Genomic DNA, 19,961 nt, shown 5'->3' with positions numbered 1-19,961 from the left:
TCCCCCAATCTTACATTGAGGAGCAGGTGCCGCTGTGATACGTTGTGTCCCCGCTGGAGCTGCGATTCTGCTCTCGGTTGCCGCTGTGATACGTTGTGTCCTCGCTGGAGCCGCGGTTCTGCTCTCGGTTGCCGTTGTGATACGTTGTGTCCCCGCTGGAGCTGCGGTTCTGCTCTTGGGTGCCGCTGTGATACGTTGTGTCCCCGCTGGAGCTGCGGTTCTGCTCTCGGTTGCCGCTGTGATACGTTGTGTCCTCGCTGGAGCCGCGGTTCTGCTCTCGGTTGCCGTTGTGATACGTTGTGTCCCCGCTGGAGCTGCGGTTCTGCTCTTGGGTGCCGCTGTGATACGTTGTGTCCTCGCTGGAGCTGCGGTTCTGCTCTCGGGTGCCGCTGTGATACGTTGTGTCCCCGCTGGAGCTGCGGTTCTGCTCTCGGGTGCCGCTGTGATACGTTGTGTCCCCGCTGGAGCTGCGGTTCTGCTCTCGGGTGCCGCTGTGATACGTTGTGTCCCCGCTGGAGCTGCGATTCTGCTCTCGGGTGCCGCTGTGATACGTTGTGTCCCCGCTGGAGCCGCGGTTCTGCTCTCGGTTGCCGTTGTGATACGTTGTGTCCCCGCTGGAGCTGCAGTTCTGCTCTCGGGTGCCGCTGTGATACGTTGTGTCCCCGCTGGAGCTGCGGTTCTGCTCTCGGGTGCCGCTGTGATACGTTGTGTCCCCGCTGGAGCTGCGGTTCTGCTCTCGGGTGCCGCTGTGATACATTGTGTCCCCGCTGGAGCTGCGGTTCTGCTCTCGGGTGCCGCTGTGATACGTTGTGTCCCCGCTGGAGCTGCGGTTCTGCTCCCGGGTGCCGCTGTGATACGTTGTGTCCCCGCTGGAGCTGCGGTTCTGCTCTCGGTTGTCGTTGTGATACGTTGTGTCCCCGCTGGAGCTGCGGTTCTGCTCTCGGGTGCCACTGTGATACGTTGTGTCCCCGCTGGAGCTGCGGTTCTGCTCTCGGGTGCCGCTGTGATACGTTCTGTCCCCGCTGGAGCTGCGGTTCTGCTCTCGGGTGCCGCTGTGATACGTTGTGTCCCCGCTGGAGCTGCGGTTCTGCTCTCGGGTGCCGCTGTGATACGTTGTGTCCTCGCTGGAGCTGCGGTTCTGCTCTCGGGTGCCGCTGTGATACGTTGTGTCCCCGCTGGAGCTGCGGTTCTGCTCTCGGGTGCCGCTGTGATACGTTGTGTCCCCGCTGGAGCTGCGGTTCTGCTCTCGGTTGCCGTTGTGATACGTTCTGTCCCCGCTGGAGCTGCAGTTCTGCTCTCGGGTGCCGCTGTGATACGTTGTGTCCCCGCTGGAGCCGCGGTTCTGCTCTCGGTTGCCGCTGTGATACGTTCTGTCCCCGCTGGAGCCGCAGTTCTGCTCTCGGGTGCCGCTGTGATACGTTGTGTCCCCGCTGGAGCCGCGGTTCTGCTCTCGGTTGCCGTTGTGATACGTTCTGTCCCCGCTGGAGCTGCAGTTCTGCTCTCGGGTGCCGCTGTGATACGTTGTGTCCCCGCTGGAGCTGCGGTTCTGCTCTCGGGTGCCGCTGTGATACGTTCTGTCCCCGCTGGAGCTGCGGTTCTGCTCTCGGGTGCCGCTGTGATACGTTGTGTCCCCGCTGGAGCTGCGGTTCTGCTCTCGGGTGCCGCTGTGATACGTTGTGTCCCCGCTGGAGCTGCGGTTCTGCTCTCGGGTGCCGCTGTGATACGTTGTGTCCCCGCTGGAGCTGCGGTTCTGCTCTCGGGTGCCGCTGTGATACATTGTCTCCCCGCTGGAGCTGCGGTTCTGCTCCCGGGTGCCGCTGTGATACGTTGTGTCCCCGCTGGAGCTGCGGTTCTGCTCTCGGTTGTCGTTGTGATACGTTGTGTCCCCGCTGGAGCTGCGGTTCTGCTCTCGGGTGCCGCTGTGATACGTTGTGTCCCCGCTGGAGCTGCGGTTCTGCTCTCGGGTGCCGCTGTGATACATTGTCTCCCCGCTGGAGCTGCGGTTCTGCTCCCGGGTGCCGCTGTGATACGTTGTGTCCCCGCTGGAGCTGCGGTTCTGCTCTCGGTTGTCGTTGTGATACGTTGTGTCCCCGCTGGAGCTGCGGTTCTGCTCTCGGGTGCCGCTGTGATACGTTGTGTCCCCGCTGGAGCTGCGGTTCTGCTCTCGGGTGCCGTTGTGATACGTTGTGTCCCCGCTGGAGCTGCGGTGGGTGCCGCTGTGATACATTGTGTCCCCTCTGGAGCTGCAGTTCTGCTCTCGGGTGCCGCTGTGATACGTTCTGTCCCCGCTGGAGCTGCGGTTCTGCTCTCGGGTGCCGCTGTGATACGTTGTGTCCTCGCTGGAGCTGCGGTTCTGCTCTTGGGTGCCGCTGTGATACGTTGTGTCCTCGCTGGAGCTGCGGTTCTGCTCTCGGTTGCCTCTGTGATACGTTGTGTCCCCGCTGGAGCTGCGGTTCTGCTCTCGGGTGCCGCTGTGATACGTTGTGTCCCCGCTGGAGCTGCGGTTCTGCTCTCGGTTGCCGCTGTGATACGTTGTGTCCTCGCTGGAGCTGCAGTTCTGCTCTCGGGTGCCGCTGTGATACGTTCTGTCCCCGCTGGAGCTGCAGTTCTGCTCTCGGGTGCCGCTGTGATACGTTGTGTCCCCGCTGGAGCCGCGGTTCTGCTCTCGGTTGCCGTTGTGATACGTTGTGTCCCCGCTGGAGCTGCGGTTCTGCTCTCGGGTGCCGCTGTGATACGTTCTGTCCCCGCTGGAGCTGCAGTTCTGCTCTCGGGTGCCGCTGTGATACGTTGTGTCCCCGCTGGAGCTGCGGTTCTGCTCTCGGGTGCCGCTGTGATACGTTCTGTCCCCGCTGGAGCTGCAGTTCTGCTCTCGGGTGCCGCTGTGATACGTTGTGTCCCCGCTGGAGCTGCGGTTCTGCTCTCGGGTGCCGTTGTGATACGTTGTGTCCCCGCTGGAGCTGCGGTTCTGCTCTCGGGTGCCGCTGTGATACGTTGTGTCCCCGCTGGAGCTGCGGTTCTGCTCTCGGGTGCCGCTGTGATACGTTGTGTCCTCGCTGGAGCTGCAATTCTGCTCTCGGTTGCTGCTGTGATACATTGTGTCCTCGCTGGAGCTGCGGTTCTGCTCCCGGGTGCCGCTGTGATACGTTCTGTCCCCGCTGGAGCTGCAGTTCTGCTCTCGGGTGCCGCTGTGATACGTTCTGTCCCCGCTGGAGCTGCAGTTCTGCTCTCGGGTGCCGCTGTGATACGTTGTGTCCCCGCTGGAGCTGCGGTTCTGCTCTCGGGTGCCGTTGTGATACGTTGTGTCCCCGCTGGAGCTGCGGTTCTGCTCTCGGGTGCCGTTGTGATACGTTGTGTCCCCGCTGGAGCTGCAATTCTGCTCTCGGTTGCTGCTGTGATACATTGTGTCCTCGCTGGAGCTGCGGTTCTGCTCCCGGGTGCCGCTGTGATACGTTCTGTCCTCGCTGGAGCTGCAGTTCTGCTCTCGGGTGCCGCTGTGATACGTTCTGTCCCCGCTGGAGCTGCAGTTCTGCTCTCGGGTGCCGCTGTGATACGTTGTGTCCCCGCTGGAGCTGCGGTTCTGCTCTCGGGTGCCGTTGTGATACGTTGTGTCCCCGCTGGAGCTGCGGTTCTGCTCTCGGGTGCCGCTGTGATACGTTGTGTCCCCGCTGGAGCTGCGGTTCTGCTCTCGGGTGCCGCTGTGATACGTTGTGTCCTCGCTGGAGCTGCAATTCTGCTCTCGGTTGCTGCTGTGATACGTTGTGTCCTCGCTGGAGCTGCGGTTCTGCTCTCGGGTGCCGCTGTGATACGTTGTGTCCCCGCTGGAGCTGCGGTTCTGCTCTCGGGTGCCGCTGTGATACGTTGTGTCCCCGCTGGAGCTGCGGTGGGTGCCGCTGTGATACATTGTGTCCCCGCTGGAGCTGTGGTTCTGCTGTCGGGTGCCGCTGTGATACGTTGTCCCCGCTGGAGCTGCGGTGGGTGCCGCTGTGATACGTTGTGTCCTCGCTGGAGCTGCAGTTCTGCTCTCGGGTGCCGCTGTGATACGTTGTGTCCTCGCTGGAGCTGCAGTTCTGCTCTCGGGTGCCGCTGTGATACGTTGTGTCCCCGCTGGAGCTGCGGTTCTGCTCTCGGATGCCGCTGTGATACGTTGTGTCCTCGCTGGAGCTGCGGTTCTGCTCTCGGGTGCCGCTGTGATACGTTGTGTCCTCGCTGGAGCTGCGGTTCTGCTCTCGGTTGCCGCTGTGATACGTTGTGTCCCCGCTGGAGCTGCGGTTCTGCTCTCGGATGCCGCTGTGATACGTTGTGTCCTCGCTGGAGCTGCGGTTCTGCTCTCGGGTGCCGCTGTGATACGTTGTGTCCTCGCTGGAGCTGCGGTTCTGCTCTCGGTTGCCGCTGTGATACGTTGTGTCCCCGCTGGAGCTGCGGTTCTGCTCTCGGGTGCCGCTGTGATACGTTGTGCCCCCGCTGGAGCTGCGGTTCTGCTCTCGAGTGCCGCTGTGATACGTTGTGTCCCCGCTGGAGCTGCGGTTCTGCTCTCGGGTGCCCCTGTGATACGTTGTGTCCCTGCTGGAGCTGCGGTTCTGCTCTCGGTTGTGACGTGCGGTGCGTTTTTCTTCGGTATCTCCGGAGCTTTCTAGGAATCTGGCCTGAAGGTGTAGAGCCGGCCGCTCGCCCTGACTGCACAGTAAATCTGCGCTCCTCACGCGGCCGCTCTTCTCACCAGTCCGTAGTTAATATTAGCTATTGAATTTCCCTCCATTCCTCTTCGGTCGGCTCCTGCTGGAGGGGAGCGGGATCTCGCCTCATAAATCAGGCACTCGGGTTACACTCAATAAACGTCACAACTTATCGGCCGAGCGCTAAAATGATCAGAATTCTGATTCCAAGATGGGAAACATTGTATCTGCTGTATATAGAGGAGGATACATTGTATCTGCTGTATATAGAGGAGGATACATTGTATCTGCAGTATATAGAGGAGGATACATTGTATCTGCTGTATATAGAGGAGGATACATTGTATCTGCTGTATATAGAGGAGGATACATTGTATCTGCAGTATATAGAGGAGGATACATTGTATCTGCAGTATATAGAGGAGGATACATTGTATCTGCTGTATATAGAGGAGGATACATTGTATCTGCTGTATATAGAGGAGGATACATTGTATCTGCAGTATATAGAGGAGGATACATTGTATCTGCTGTATATAGAGGAGGATACATTGTATCTGCTGTATATAGAGGAGGATACATTGTATCTGCTGTATATAGAGGAGGATACATTGTATCTGCTGTATATAGAGGAGGATACATTGTATCTGCTGTATATAGAGGAGGATACATTGTATCTGCTGTATATAGAGGAGGATACATTGTATCTGCAGTATATAGAGGGGGATACATTGTATCTGCTGTATATAGAGGAGGATACATTGTATCTGCTGTATATAGAGGAGGATACATTGTATCTGCTGTATATAGAGGAGGATACATTGTATCTGCAGTATATAGAGGAGGATACATTGTATCTGCTGTATATAGAGGAGGATACATTGTATCTGCAGTATATAGAGGAGGATACATTGTATCTGCAGTATATAGAGGGGGATACATTGTGTCTGCTGTATATAGAGGAGGATACATTGTATCTGCAGTATATCGAGGAGGATACATTGTATCTGCAGTATATAGAGGGGGATACATTGTGTCTGCAGTATATCGAGGAGGATACATTGTATCTGCAGTATATAGAGGGGGATACATTGTATCTGCAGTATATAGAGGAGGATACATTGTATCTGCAGTATATAGAGGGGGATACATTGTATCTGCTGTATATAGAGGAGGATACATTGTATCTGCAGTATATCGAGGAGGATACATTGTATCTGCAGTATATAGAGGGGGATACATTGTATCTGCAGTATATAGAGGAGGATACATTGTCTCTAATCTTCCCTTCATCTCTAAACTCATCGAGCGCCTGGTCCACTCCCGTCTTACCCGCTATCTCTCAGATAACTCTTCTCGACCCTCTTCAATCTGGTTTCCGCTCTTTACACTCTACTGAAACTGCCCTCACTAAAGTCTCTAATGACCTACTAACAGCTAAATCTAATGGTCACTACTCCATGCTAATTCTCTTGGATCTCTCTGCAGCATTCGACACTGTGGATCATCAGCTCCTCCTCACTATGCTCCGCTCCATCGGCCTCAAGGACACCATTCTCTCCTGGTTCTCCTCCTATCTCTCTGACCGATCCTTCACTGTATGTTTTGCTGGTTCCTCCTCCTCTCACCTTCCCCTTACTGTTGGGGTTCCTCAAGGATCAGTCCTAGGCCCCCTACTCTTCTCGTTGTATACTGCCCCTATTGGACAAACAATCAGTAGATTTGGTTTCCAGTACCATCTCTATGCTGACGACACCCAACTATACACTTCTTCTCCTGATATCACACCGACCTTTTTAGAAAACACCAGTGATTGTCTTACCGCTGTCTCTAACATCATGTCTATCTGAATCTGAACCTGTCAAAAACTGAACTCCTCGTGTTCTCTCCCTCTACTAACCTACGTTTGCCTGACATTGCCATCTCCGTGTGCAGTTCCACCATTACTCCAAAGCAACATGCCCGCTGCCTTGGGGTCATCCTTGATTCTGACCTTTCATTCACCCCCCACATTCGATCACTGGCTCGCTCTTCTTATCTGCATCTCAAAAACATTTCTAGAATTCGCCCTTTTCTTACTTTCGACTCTGCAAAAACTCTTACTGTTTCACTTATTCATTCTCGTCTGGACTATTATTATTATTATTATTTATTAGTATAGCGCCATTTGTTCCATGGCGCTTTACATGTGAGGAGGGGTATACATAATAAACAAGTACAATAATCTTGAACAATACAAGTCACAACTGGTACAGGAGGAGAGAGGACCCTGCCCGCGAGGGCTCACAATCTACAAGGGATGGGTGAGGATACAGGAGGAGAGAGGACCCTGCCCGCGAGGGCTCACAATCTACAAGGGATGGGTGAGGATACAGTAGGTGAGGGTAGAGATGGTCATGCAGCGGTTTGGTCGATCCGTGGTTACTGCAGGTTGTAGGCTTGTCGGAAGAGGTGGGTCTTCAGGTTCTTTTTGAAGGTTTCGATGGTAGGCGAGAGTCTGATGTGTTGTGGTAGAGGGTTCCAGAGTAGGGGGGATGCACGAGAGAAATCTTGTATGCGATTGTGGGAAGAGGAGATAAGAGGGGAGTAGAGTAGGAGATCTTGTGAGGATCGGAGGTTGCGTGCAGGAAAGTACCGGGAGACGAGGTCGCAGATGTATGGAGGAGACAGGTTGTGGATGGCTTTGTACGTCATGGTTAGGGTTTTGTACTGTAGTCTCTGGGTAATGGGGAGCCAGTGAAGGGATTGACAGAGGGGAGAGGCCGGGGAATAGCGGGGGGACAGGTGGATTAGTCGGGCAGCAGAGTTTAGAATAGATTGGAGGGGTGCAAGAGTGTTAGAGGGGAGGCCACAGAGCAGGAGGTTGCAGTAGTCGAGGCGAGAGATGATGAGGGCATGGACTAGGGTTTTTGCAGATTCATAATTGAGGAATGAATGGATTCGTGAAATATTTTTGAGTTGAAGTCGGCAGGAAGTGGAAAGGGCTTGGATATGTGGTTTGAAGGAGAGATCAGCGTCAAGGATTACCCCGAGGCAGCGAGCTTGTGGGACTGGGGAGCGTGGGCAGCCATTTACTGTAATGGATAGGTTCGTTGGGGGGGTCACGTGAGATGGGGGAAAGATGATGAATTCTGTTTTGTCCATGTTAAGTTTTAGAAATCTAGCGGAGAAGAAGGATGAAATAGTGGACAGACATTGAGGGATTCTGGTGAGTAGGGAGGTGATATCTTGTCCAGAGATGTAGATCTGTGTGTCATCAGCATAGAGATGATACTGAAAGCCATGAGATTCTATGAGCTGTCCCAGGCCAAAGGTGTAAATGGAGAAGAGCAAGGGCCCAAGGACTGAACCTTGTGGGACTCCGACAGATAGGGGGCGAGGTGAGGAGGTGGTGTGTGAGTGGGAGACGCTGAATGTCCGGTCTGTTAGGTATGATGAGATCCAGGATAGGGCCAAGTCTGCGATGCCAAGGGATGAGAGGGTCTGTAATAATAGGGAATGGTCCACTGTGTCAAAGGCAGCCGACAGGTCGAGGAGGAGGAGGACAGAGTAGTATTGCTTGCTCTTGGCGGTTAAGAGGTCATTGGTGACTTTAGTTAGGGCAGTTTCGGTGGAATGGTGTGACCGGAAGCCAGATTGTTGGTGGTCAAAGAGGGAGCAAGAAGAGAGATGGGAGGACAGTTCAAGGTAAACGTGTTGTTCCAGTAGTTTGGAGGCATAGGGGAGAAGTGATATAGGGCAATAGCTAGATACAGAGGATGGGTCAAGAGAAGGCTTTTTGAGAATAGGTGTGATGGAGGCATGTTTAAAGCTTGAGGGGAAAACACCAGTTAGTGATAGGTTGAAGAGATGGGTTAGGGTTGGGATGAAGACTGTGGTGAGGTTTGGGATGAGGTGGGATGGGAGTGGGTCAAGTGCACAGGTGCTGAGATGCGATCTTGAGAGTAAAGTGGAGAGTTGATCTTCTGTAATGGTGGAGAAGTTGGTTTTGGAGGTGGAGGGCTGGGAAATCGTGAGGAAGGGCTCTGGGGGTTGTTGACCAAAACTGTCTCTAATGCTATCAATCTTCTGCTTGAAAAATGAGGCAAAGTCTTCAGCGGAGATAAGTGGGGACGGAGGAGAGAATTGAAGGTGTTGAATAACTGTTTAGGGTTGTGAGAGAGAGGATATGAGAGATGAGAAGTAGGTTTTGTAACTCTCTACTAATCGGCCTCCCTCTTACCAAACTCTCCCCGCTCCAATCTGTCCTGAATGCTGCTGCCAGGATCATATTCCTCACCAACCGTTACACCGATGCCTCTACCCTGTGCCAGTCATTACACTGGCTACCCATCCACTCCAGAATCCAGTACAAAACTACTACCCTCATCCACAAAGCACTCCATGGCTCAGCACCACCCTACATCTCCTCCCTGGTATCAGTCTACCACCCTACCCGTGCCCTCCGCTCCGCTAATGACCTCAGGTTAGCATCCTCAATAATCAGAACCTCCCACTCCCGTCTCCAAGACTTTACACGTGCTGCACCGATTCTTTGGAATGCACTACCTAGGTTAATACGATTAATCCCCAATCCCCACAGTTTTAAGCGTGCCCTAAAAACCCATTTGTTCAGACTGGCCTACCGCCTCAATGCATTAAACTAACGATCCCTGTGTGGCCTATTTATAAAAAAAAAAAAAAAAAAACTATCAGGTTCCTCGCATCATGTTCTCATACACTTTATGCAGTTAATAGCCCTCTGTGTCTGTACTGCTACATACTTAGGCAGATAACTGGTTCATGCAGCTTTACATGAACACCTGAGTCTTACACTATGGCCGGTCCGAATAACTAAAGCAATTGTTACCATCCACCTCTCGTGTCTCCCCTTTTCCCCATAGTTTGTAAGCTTGCGAGCAGCAGGGCCCTCACTCCTCCTGGTATCTGTTTTGAACTGTATTTCTGTTATGCTGTAATGTCTATTGTCTGTACAAGTCCCCTCTATAATTTGTAAAGCGCTGCGGAATATGTTGGCGCTATATAAATAAAAATTATTATTATTAATTATTATTATTATCTGCTGTATATAGAGGAGGATACATTGTATCTGCTGTATATAGAGGAGGATACATTGTATCTGCTGTATATAGAGGAGGATACATTGTATCGGCTGTGTATAGAGGAGGATACATTGTATCTGCTGTATATAGAGGTGGATACATTGTATCTGCTGTATATAGAGGAGGATACATTGTATCTGCTGTATATAGAGGAGGATACATTGTATCTGCTGTATATAGAGGTGGATACATTGTATCTGCTGTATATAGAGGGGGATACATTGTATCTGCTGTATATAGAGGAGGATACATTGTATCTGCTGTATATAGAGGAGGATACATTGTATCTGCTGTATATAGAGGAGGATACATTGTATCTGCTGTATATAGAGGTGGATACATTGTATCTGCTGTATATAGAGGGGGATACATTGTATCTGCTGCATATAGAGGAGGATACATTGTATCTGCTGTATATAGAGGGGGATACATTGTATCGGCTGTGTATAGAGGAGGATACATTGTATCTGCTGTATATAGAGGAGGATACATTGTATCTGCTGTATATAGAGGAGGATACATTGTATCTGCTGTATATAGAGGTGGATGCATTGTATCTGCTGTATATAGAGGAGGATACATTGTATCTGCTGTATATAGAGGAGGATACATTGTATCTGCAGTATATAGAGGTGGATACATTGTATCTGCTGTATATAGAGGAGGATACATTGTATCTGCTGTATATAGAGGTGGATGCATTGTATCTGCTGTATATAGAGGAGGATACATTGTATCTGCTGTATATAGAGGTGGATGCATTGTATCTGCTGTATATAGAGGAGGATACATTGTATCTGCTGTATATAGAGGAGGATACATTGTATCTGCTGTATATAGAGGGGGATACATTGTATCGGCGGCACGGTGGCGCAGTGGTTAGCACAGCAGCCTTGCAGCGCTGGAGTCCTGGGTTCTAATCCTACCCAGGACAACATCTGCAAAGAGTTTGTATGTTCTCTCCGTGTTTGCGTGGGTTTCCTCCGGGTACTCCGGTTTCCTCCCACATTCCAAAGACATACTGATAGGGAATCTAGACTGTGAGCCCCATCGGGGACAGTGATGATAATGTGTGCAAACTGTAAAGCGCTGCGGAATATGTTAGCGCTATATAAAAATAAAGATTTTTTATTTTTATCTGCTGTATATAGAGGGGGATACATTGTATCTGCTGTATATAGAGGGGGATACATTGTATCTGCTGTATATAGAGGAGGATACATTGTATCTGCTGTATATAGAGGAGGATACATTGTATATGCTGTATATAGAGGAGGATACATTGTATCTGCAGTATATAGAGGAGGATACATTGTATATGCTGTATATAGAGGAGGATACATTGTATCTGCTGTATATAGAAGAGGATACATTGTATCTGCTGTATATAGAGGAGGATACATTGTATCTGCTGTATATAGAGGAGGATACATTGTATCTGCTGTATATAGAGGAGGATACATTGTATCTGCTGTATATAGAGGAGGATGCATTGTATCTGCTGTATATAGAGGAGGATACATTGTATCTGCTGTATATAGAAGAGGATACATTGTATCTGCAGTATATAGAGGGGGATACATTGTATCTGCTGTATATAGAGGAGGATACATTGTATCTGCTGTATATAGAGGAGGATGCATTGTATCTGCAGTATATAGAGGAGGATACATTGTATCTGCTGTATATAGAGGAGGATACATTGTATCTGCAGTATATAGAGGAGGATACATTGTATCTGCTGTATATAGAGGAGGATACATTGTATCTGCAGTATATAGAGGAGGATACATTGTATCTGCTGTATATAGAAGAGGATACATTGTATCTGCTGTATATAGAGGAGGATACATTGTATCTGCTGTATATAGAGGTGGATACATTGTATCTGCTGTATATAGAGGAGGATACATTGTATCTGCTGTATATAGAGGAGGATACATTGTATCTGCAGTATATAGAGGAGGATACATTGTATCTGCTGTATATAGAAGAGGATACATTGTATCTGCTGTATATAGAGGAGGATACATTGTATCTGCTGTATATAGAGGAGGATACATTGTATCTGCTGTATATAGAGGAGGATACATTGTATCTGCTGTATATAGAGGAGGATACATTGTATCTGCAGTATATAGAGGAGGATACATTGTATCTGCTGTATATAGAAGAGGATACATTGTATCTGCTGTATATAGAGGAGGATACATTGTATCTGCTGTATATAGAGGAGGATACATTGTATCTGCTGTATATAGAGGAGGATACATTGTATCTGCTGTATATAGAGGTGGATACATTGTATCTGCAGTATATAGAGGAGGATACATTGTATCTGCTGTATATAGAGGAGGATACATTGTATCTGCTGTATATAGAGAGGATACATTGTATCTGCAGTATATAGAGGAGGATACATTGTATCTGCTGTATATAGAGGAGGATACATTGTATCTGCTGTATATAGAGGAGGATACATTGTATCTGCAGTATATAGAGGAGGATACATTGTATCTGCTGTATATAGAGGGGGATACATTGTATATGCTGTATATAGAGGAGGATACATTGTATCTGCTGTATATAGAGGGGGACACATTGTATCTGCTGTATATAGAGGGGGATACATTGTATCTGCAGTATATAGAGGAGGATACATTGTATATGCTGTATATAGAGGAGGATACATTGTATCTGCTGTATATAGAGGGGGACACATTGTATCTGCTGTATATAGAGGGGGATACATTGTATCTGCAGTATATAGAGGAGGATACATTGTATCTGCTGTATATAGAGGGGGATACATTGTATCTGCTGTATATAGAGGAGGATACATTGTATCTGCAGTATATAGAGGAGGATACATTGTATATGCTGTATATAGAGGAGGATACATTGTATCTGCTGTATATAGAGGAGGATACATTGTATATGCTGTATATAGAGGAGGATACATTGTATCTGCTGTATATAGAAGAGGATACATTGTATCTGCTGTATATAGAGGAGGATACATTGTATCTGCTGTATATAGAGGAGGATACATTGTATCTGCTGTATATAGAGGAGGATACATTGTATCTGCTGTATATAGAGGAGGATACATTGTATCTGCTGTATATAGAGGAGGATACATTGTATCTGCTGTATATAGAGGAGGATGCATTGTATCTGCTGTATATAGAGGAGGATACATTGTATCTGCTGTATATAGAAGAGGATACATTGTATCTGCAGTATATAGAGGGGGATACATTGTATCTGCTGTATATAGAGGAGGATACATTGTATCTGCTGTATATAGAGGAGGATACATTGTATCTGCTGTATATAGAGGAGGATACATTGTATCTGCTGTATATAGAGGAGGATACATTGTATCTGCTGTATATAGAGGATACATTGTATCTGCTGTATATAGAGGAGGATATATTGTATCTGCAGTATATAGAGGAGGATACATTGTATCTGCTGTATATAGAGGAGGATACATTGTATCTGCAGTATATAGAGGGGGATACATTGTATCTGCTGTATATAGAGGAGGATACATTGTATCTGCAGTATATAGAGGAGGATACATTGTATCTGCAGTATATAGAGGGGGATACATTGTATCTGCTGTATATAGAGGAGGATACATTGTATCTGCAGTATATAGAGGAGGATACATTGTAGCTGCAGTATATAGAGGAGGATACATTGTATCTGCTGTATATAGAGGTGGATACATTGTATCTGCTGTATATAGAGGATACATTGTATCTGCTGCATAAAGAGGAGGATACATTGTATCTGCTGTATATAGAGGAGGATACATTGTATCTGCTGTATATAGAGGAGGATACATTGTATCTGCAGTATATAGAGGATGATACATTGTATCTGCTGTATATAGAGGAGGATACATTGTATCTGCTGTATATAGAGGAGGATACATTGTATCTGCTGTATATAGAGGAGGATACATTGTATCTGCTGTATATAGAGGAGGATACATTGTATCTGCTGTATATAGAGGAGGATACATTGTATCTGCTGTATATAGAGGAGGATACATTGTATCTGCTGTATATAGAGGAGGATACATTGTATCTGCTGTATATAGAGGAGGATACATTGTATCTGCTGTATATAGAGGAGGATACATTGTATCTGCTGTATATAGAGGAGGATACATTGTATCTGCAGTATATAGAGGATACATTGTATCTGCAGTATATAGAGGAGGATATATTGTATCTGCTGTATATAGAGGTGGATACATTGTATCTGCTGTATATAGAGGAGGATACATTGTATCTGCTGTATATAGAGGAGGATACATTGTATCTGCTGTATATAGAGGAGGATACATTGTATCTGCAGTATATAGAGGAGGATACATTGTATCTGCTGTATATAGAGGAGGATACATTGTATCTGCAGTATATAGAGGAGGATACATTGTATCTGCAGTATATAGAGGAGGATACATTGTATCTGCTGTATATAGAGGAGGATACATTGTATCTGCTGTATATAGAGGAGGATACATTGTATCTGCTGTATATAGAGGAGGATACATTGTATCTGCAGTATATAGAGGAGGATACATTGTATCTGCTGTATATAGAGGAGGATACATTGTATCTGCTGTATATAGAGGAGGATACATTGTATCTGCAGTATATAGAGGAGGATACATTGTATCTGCTGTATATAGAAGAGGATACATTGTATCTGCTGTATATAGAGGAGGATACATTGTATCTGCTGTATATAGAGGTGGATACATTGTATCTGCAGTATATAGAGGAGGATACATTGTATCTGCTGTATATAGAGGTGGATGCATTGTATCTGCAGTATATAGAGGAGGATACATTGTATCTGCAGTATATAGAAGAGGATACATTGTATCTGCTGTATATAGAGGAGGATACATTGTATCTGCAGTATATAGAGGAGGATACATTGTATCTGCTGTATATAGAGGAGGATACATTGTATCTGCAGTATATAGAAGAGGATACATTGTATCTGCTGTATATAGAGGAGGATACATTGTATCTGCTGTATATAGAAGAGGATACATTGTATCTGCTGTATATAGAGGAGGATACATTGTATCTGCTGTATATAGAGGTGGATACATTGTATCTGCAGTATATAGAGGAGGATACATTGTATCTGCAGTATATAGAAGAGGATACATTGTATCTGCTGTATATAGAGGAGGATACATTGTATCTGCTGTATATAGAGGAGGATACATTGTATCTGCTGTATATAGAGGAGGATACATTGTATCTGCTGTATATAGAGGAGGATACATTGTATCTGCTGTATATAGAAGAGGATACATTGTATCTGCTGTATATAGAGGAGGATACATTGTATCTGCTGTATATAGAAGAGGATACATTGTATCTGCTGTATATAGAGGAGGATACATTGTATCTGCTGTATATAGAGGTGGATACATTGTATCTGCTGTATATAGAAGAGGATACATTGTATCTGCTGTATATAGAGGAGGATACATTGTATCTGCAGTATATAGAGGTGGATACATTGTATCTGCTGTATATAGAGGAGGATACATTGTATCTGCTGTATATAGAGGAGGATACATTGTATCTGCTGTATATAGAGGAGGATACATTGTATCTGCTGTATATAGAGGATACATTGTATCTGCTGTATATAGAGGTGGATACATTGTATCTGCTGTATATAGAAGAGGATACATTGTATCTGCAGTATATAGAGGAGGATACATTGTATCTGCAGTATATAGAGGTGGATACATTGTATCTGCTGTATATAGAGGAGGATACATTGTATCTGCTGTATATAGAGGAGGATACATTGTATCTGCTGTATATAGAGGAGGATACATTGTATCTGCTGTATATAGAGGATACATTGTATCTGCTGTATATAGAGGACGGGCTGAGCTGCTGAAGACTGTGATCTAACACCGGGGTTGTTCAGTTTGCAAAAACAAAGTCTTCTGGGTGCTGTTTTTGCAATGTAGAAATACCTCTGTATAATGATATTTTTACAACTATTACTGTGACATGGAGCAGAGGAAAACTTCCTTCATCGCAGGCAGTGATTATTTACTTTGAGCAGTGAGACTATGGATTCTTCACTGTACGAGCAGTGAGACTATGGATTCTTCACTGTACGCAAAGAGTTTGTATGTTCTCTCCGTGTTTGCGTGGGTTTCCTCCGGGTACTCCGGTTTCCTCCCACATTCCAAAGACATACTGATAGGGAATTTAGATTGTGAGCCCCAACTGGGACAGTGATGATGATGTGTGCAAACTGTAAAGCGCTGCGGAATATGTTAGTGCTATATAAAAATAAAGATTATTATTATTATTATTCACTGTACGAGCAGTGAGACTATGGATTCTTCGCTGTGCGAGCAGTGAGACTATGGATTCTTCACTGTGCAAGCAGTGAGACTATGGATTCTTCACTGGACGAGCAGTGAGACTATGGATTCTTCACTGGACGAGTAGTGAGACTATGGATTCTTCGCTGTACGAGCAGTGTGACTATGGATTCTTTACAGTGCAAGCAGTGAGACTATGGATTCTTGACTGGATGAGCAGTGTGACTGTGGATTCTTTATAGTGCAAGCAGTGAGACTATGGATTCTTTACAGTGTGAGCAGTGTGACTATGGATTCTTCACTGTACGAGCAGTGTGACTATGGATTCTTCGCTGTACGAGCAGTGAGACTTTGGATTCTTCACTGTACGAGCAGTGTGACTATGGATTCTTCGCTGTACGAGCAGTGAGACTATGGATTCTTCACTGTACGAGCAGTGTGACTAAGGATTCTTCACTTTACGAGCAGTGTGATTAGATTCTTCACTGTACGAGCAGTGTGACTATGGATTCTTCATTGTACTAGCAGTGAGACTATGGATTCTTCGCTGTGTGCGAGCAGTGAGACTATGGATTCTTCACTGTGTGAGCAGTGAGACTATGGATTCTTCACTGTGTGAGCAGTGAGACTATGGATTCTTCACTGTGCGAGCAGTGAGACTATGGATTCTTCACTGGTTGAGCAGTGAGACTATGGATTCTTCACTGGACGAGCAGTGAGATTATGGATTCTTCGCTGTACGAGCAGTGAGACTATGGATTCTTCGCTGTAAGAGCAGTTAGACTTTGGATTCTTCGCTGTACGAGAAGTGAGACTTTGGATTCTTAGCTGTACGAGCAGTGAGACCATGGATTCTTCGCTGTACGAGCAGTGAGACCATGGATTCTTCGCTGTACGAGCAGTATGGCTGGTATTTTCTGCCACATGTTGTTGCACTCGCTGATACAAGGCGGCCGGGGATGTTGGTCTCGATAAGTACGTCACCGGTGATGGGTTCTGTGATGTTGATCATCGATCTCATCTGTTTGCGGCATGTGGGGTCGGGAAGGCATTTTTCCCTAATGTGGGGTAGTCGGGTTTTTTCCCCATGTTGTGTTTTTCATGGTGTGCAGTCACTTCTGTCTGTACGTGCCCCGGACCTCCATACTGAGAGGCCTTACTGTATGCAGTGTATGGGGGCACTGATCTCTCGGGCGCCCCTTCTGTCGGCCCCCTGTGGTGGTGTTGTTGTTGTTTGCGGTGCTATTGTGAATATATGAGCTGTATTGTGGGACAGGACCGGAGTCATCCTCACTTCTTTCTCCTTGTTTTCCAGCTCTCCTGCGCCTCCTCCCAGCCTGAATCCGGTTTTCCAACATGTCGTATGGCTCTGTTGATGGCAGTGGATTTGGAAGCAGGAACCCCTTTGGCGGACCCTCGGCTCAAGGATATCAACCCCTAGGTACGAGCAAGGCTCGGCTCCCTGCTGCCCCTCCATACCCAGGTGCGGGGGGCACGGGCAGCTCTGCAGTGTACAGAGGGGCGACTCCCAACTGCCCTGTGTGACAACCACATGGCAACCTGCGGAACTACAACACTCAGCATGCCCTGCCTATGGGGGATCCAGTATAGACCCACAGCCCCACAATCTCATAGCAGATCCTGATTTCAGGGCGGCTGTGTGTGATCTGAAGCCCTCCCTCTATGACGGGGGTCTCCGCGTGTAATCGTAGGTTCAGCATTGCCCCCCCGTTCGTTAGTCCAGGTCTCCCCATCTCTTAATTGTTCTTGTCACTGCGATTCCATAAATCTCCATCGTGTGGGATCTGCAGAGGATCTGGTCACATGCGGCACGCAGCTCCAGCGCCGGCCGTCACATCCCAGTGCAGGGACTACAGCTCCTATCATTGCCCACATGTAGCAGAGCCGTGCGTTCTCCTGCTGTTTGCGTCCCTACCAGACTCCGCAGGGTGGGCGGCGAGAGGAACAGTGAACCCGTCCATGACATTCATTGGTCTGATCCTGGATGGCCGTGATGAGACCAATCCGGCCATACACACATGTCTCGGTATACAGCCCTTGTGCAGATCCATGCGTCTCCATAGTAACAGACAACAAACCAACCGTTCCTACGTGTGTAGCGCAGCCGCGGCTCCTCTGTATATTACAAGGCTTGTCGTGGAGGAGGAAAGTCCCGTCGGCGCAGCACCGAGATGTCTCCTACTGTGCCACTACTGCGGCACTAATCGCCCTTAAAGGGGTCACGCCAACGCCGCTCATCCCCATATCACATGATGTGCGGTTCGTCTGATTTCCCGCAGTCGGGACGCACGGCCGGTATCGTGCACAGGTTCCCCTGCGGTGTGACACTCTTTTATACCCCTGTATACTATATAATATTATGTAACACGTCCACCTTTTTTTTTTCCTCCATATTTTAATGATTTCTGAGTTTTTTTGGTTTGTGCACTCACTGCTTTTCAAAATAATTTTTTTTTGTTTTTTTTTTTTCCCCCTACTGAGCCAGAGTTACATTATTTTGCTCCAGTCACACCCAGAGCTGCATTCTCTGTAATGCCGATGTCTCCTTTGCAGTGCATTATGGGAACTCTGGTAATATACAAGTTCTCAAAAAAATTAGAATATGATCAAAATGATAATTTATTTCAGTTCTTCAATACGAAAAGTGAATCTCCTATATTCTATAGAGTCATTACACACAGAGTGATCTATTTCACGTGTTTATTTCTGTTAATGTTGATGATTATGGCTTACAGCCAATGAAAACCCAAAAGTCATTATCTCAGTAAATTAGAATAATTATCAAAAAACACCTGTAAAGGCTCAACATTAACAGAAATAAACAGGTGAAATAGATCACGCTGTGTGTAATGACTCTACATAATATACAAGTTTCACTTTTTGATTATCTGATTTGAGAAGCACCTGTGCGTCTGATCACAGTATTGTTTTCCAGGAGCAGATACATCTGCCGGGACAAGCTGGACAGTGTCGCAGGGGCTCCTCACAGTCTTGGCGCTCCACTATCTTCACTTTGAGGATGTTTTCCTAGTAGTGATACGTTACAGTGTTGCAGCCGACAGTGGAGCATAGTCCCTGGGGCCAGTGGTTCTTCATCTTCTTCCCCTTAGGCTACTTTCTCACTAGCGTCGTACGACGCACGTCGCAATGCGTCGTTTTGCAGAAAAAACGCATCTGGCAAAGTTGTTTGCAGGATGCGTTTTTTCTCCATAGGCTTGTATCAGCGATGCGTTGCCACACGTTGCAACTGACGTTTTTTGGTGCGTTGTGTCCGCCATTTCCGAACGCGCATGCGCGGCCGGAACTCCGCCCCCTCCTCCCCGCAACTCACAATGGGGCAGCGGATGCGTTGTAATAATGCATCCGCTGCCCCCGTTGTGCTGCGTTGTCACAGGATGCGTCGGCCCGACGCACTGCGACGGGCCGACGCTAGTGTGAAAGTAGCCTTACCACCACGCTCTCACCCACACAGCCCCTATTCGCTCCGCTTCTAAGAGGGCAGTGTGTCTGCAAACTTTCATTCTTCAAACAGCGGTGGGTGACAGCTCCGTTGGGGGTAATAGTAGATGCCATATTGGTGATTGCACAGTAGAGAAGTTGTAACCTCCCTCCTGCATCTCACAGAGCATTCATGGCTGCTGTCCCCCCTGAGCATTCACGATCGGTGTACACCCCCTTTTGCCTAGGCACATGGCGGATCATACTCTGTTTCCCTCACCACGCACACTTCACCCCTCTGCCAAGTGCTCCGCTCCCCGACTGCAGACTAGC

The 19,961-nt window shown here is 47.8% G+C and overlaps 2 protein-coding genes across 6 annotated transcripts in view; one reads left to right on the top strand and one right to left on the bottom strand.

Annotated features, from left to right (window-relative positions):
• TSNARE1 (t-SNARE domain containing 1) overlaps positions 1-19,961 on the top strand; it is a 348,915-nt gene that overhangs the window by 79,895 nt on the left and 249,059 nt on the right. For 4 of the 5 annotated variants that reach the window (XM_069731990.1, XM_069731989.1, XM_069731986.1 and 1 more), the window contains one exon: positions 17,485-17,610. In XM_069731990.1, the coding sequence (XP_069588091.1) occupies positions 17,526-17,610 (85 nt within the window). In that variant the 5' untranslated portion in view covers positions 17,485-17,525. Of the gene's footprint in view, positions 1-17,484; positions 17,611-19,961 lie in introns of those variants that run through there. The other variant, XM_069731988.1, reaches the window with a different exon arrangement.
• On the bottom strand, positions 11-6,513 carry LOC138643472 (filaggrin-like). Its single transcript, XM_069732378.1, has 3 exons — positions 6,496-6,513; positions 3,991-4,709; positions 11-3,941 (listed from the first exon to the last, which is right to left on the bottom strand). Exons 1-3 carry the CDS (start codon positions 6,511-6,513, stop codon positions 11-13), a joined length of 4,668 nt encoding a protein of 1,555 aa, XP_069588479.1.

This window comes from Ranitomeya imitator, chromosome 6 (assembly GCF_032444005.1).
Source record: "Ranitomeya imitator isolate aRanImi1 chromosome 6, aRanImi1.pri, whole genome shotgun sequence".
NCBI lineage: Eukaryota > Metazoa > Chordata > Amphibia > Anura > Dendrobatidae > Ranitomeya > Ranitomeya imitator.
This window is presented reverse-complemented; position numbering and strand designations above follow the sequence as displayed.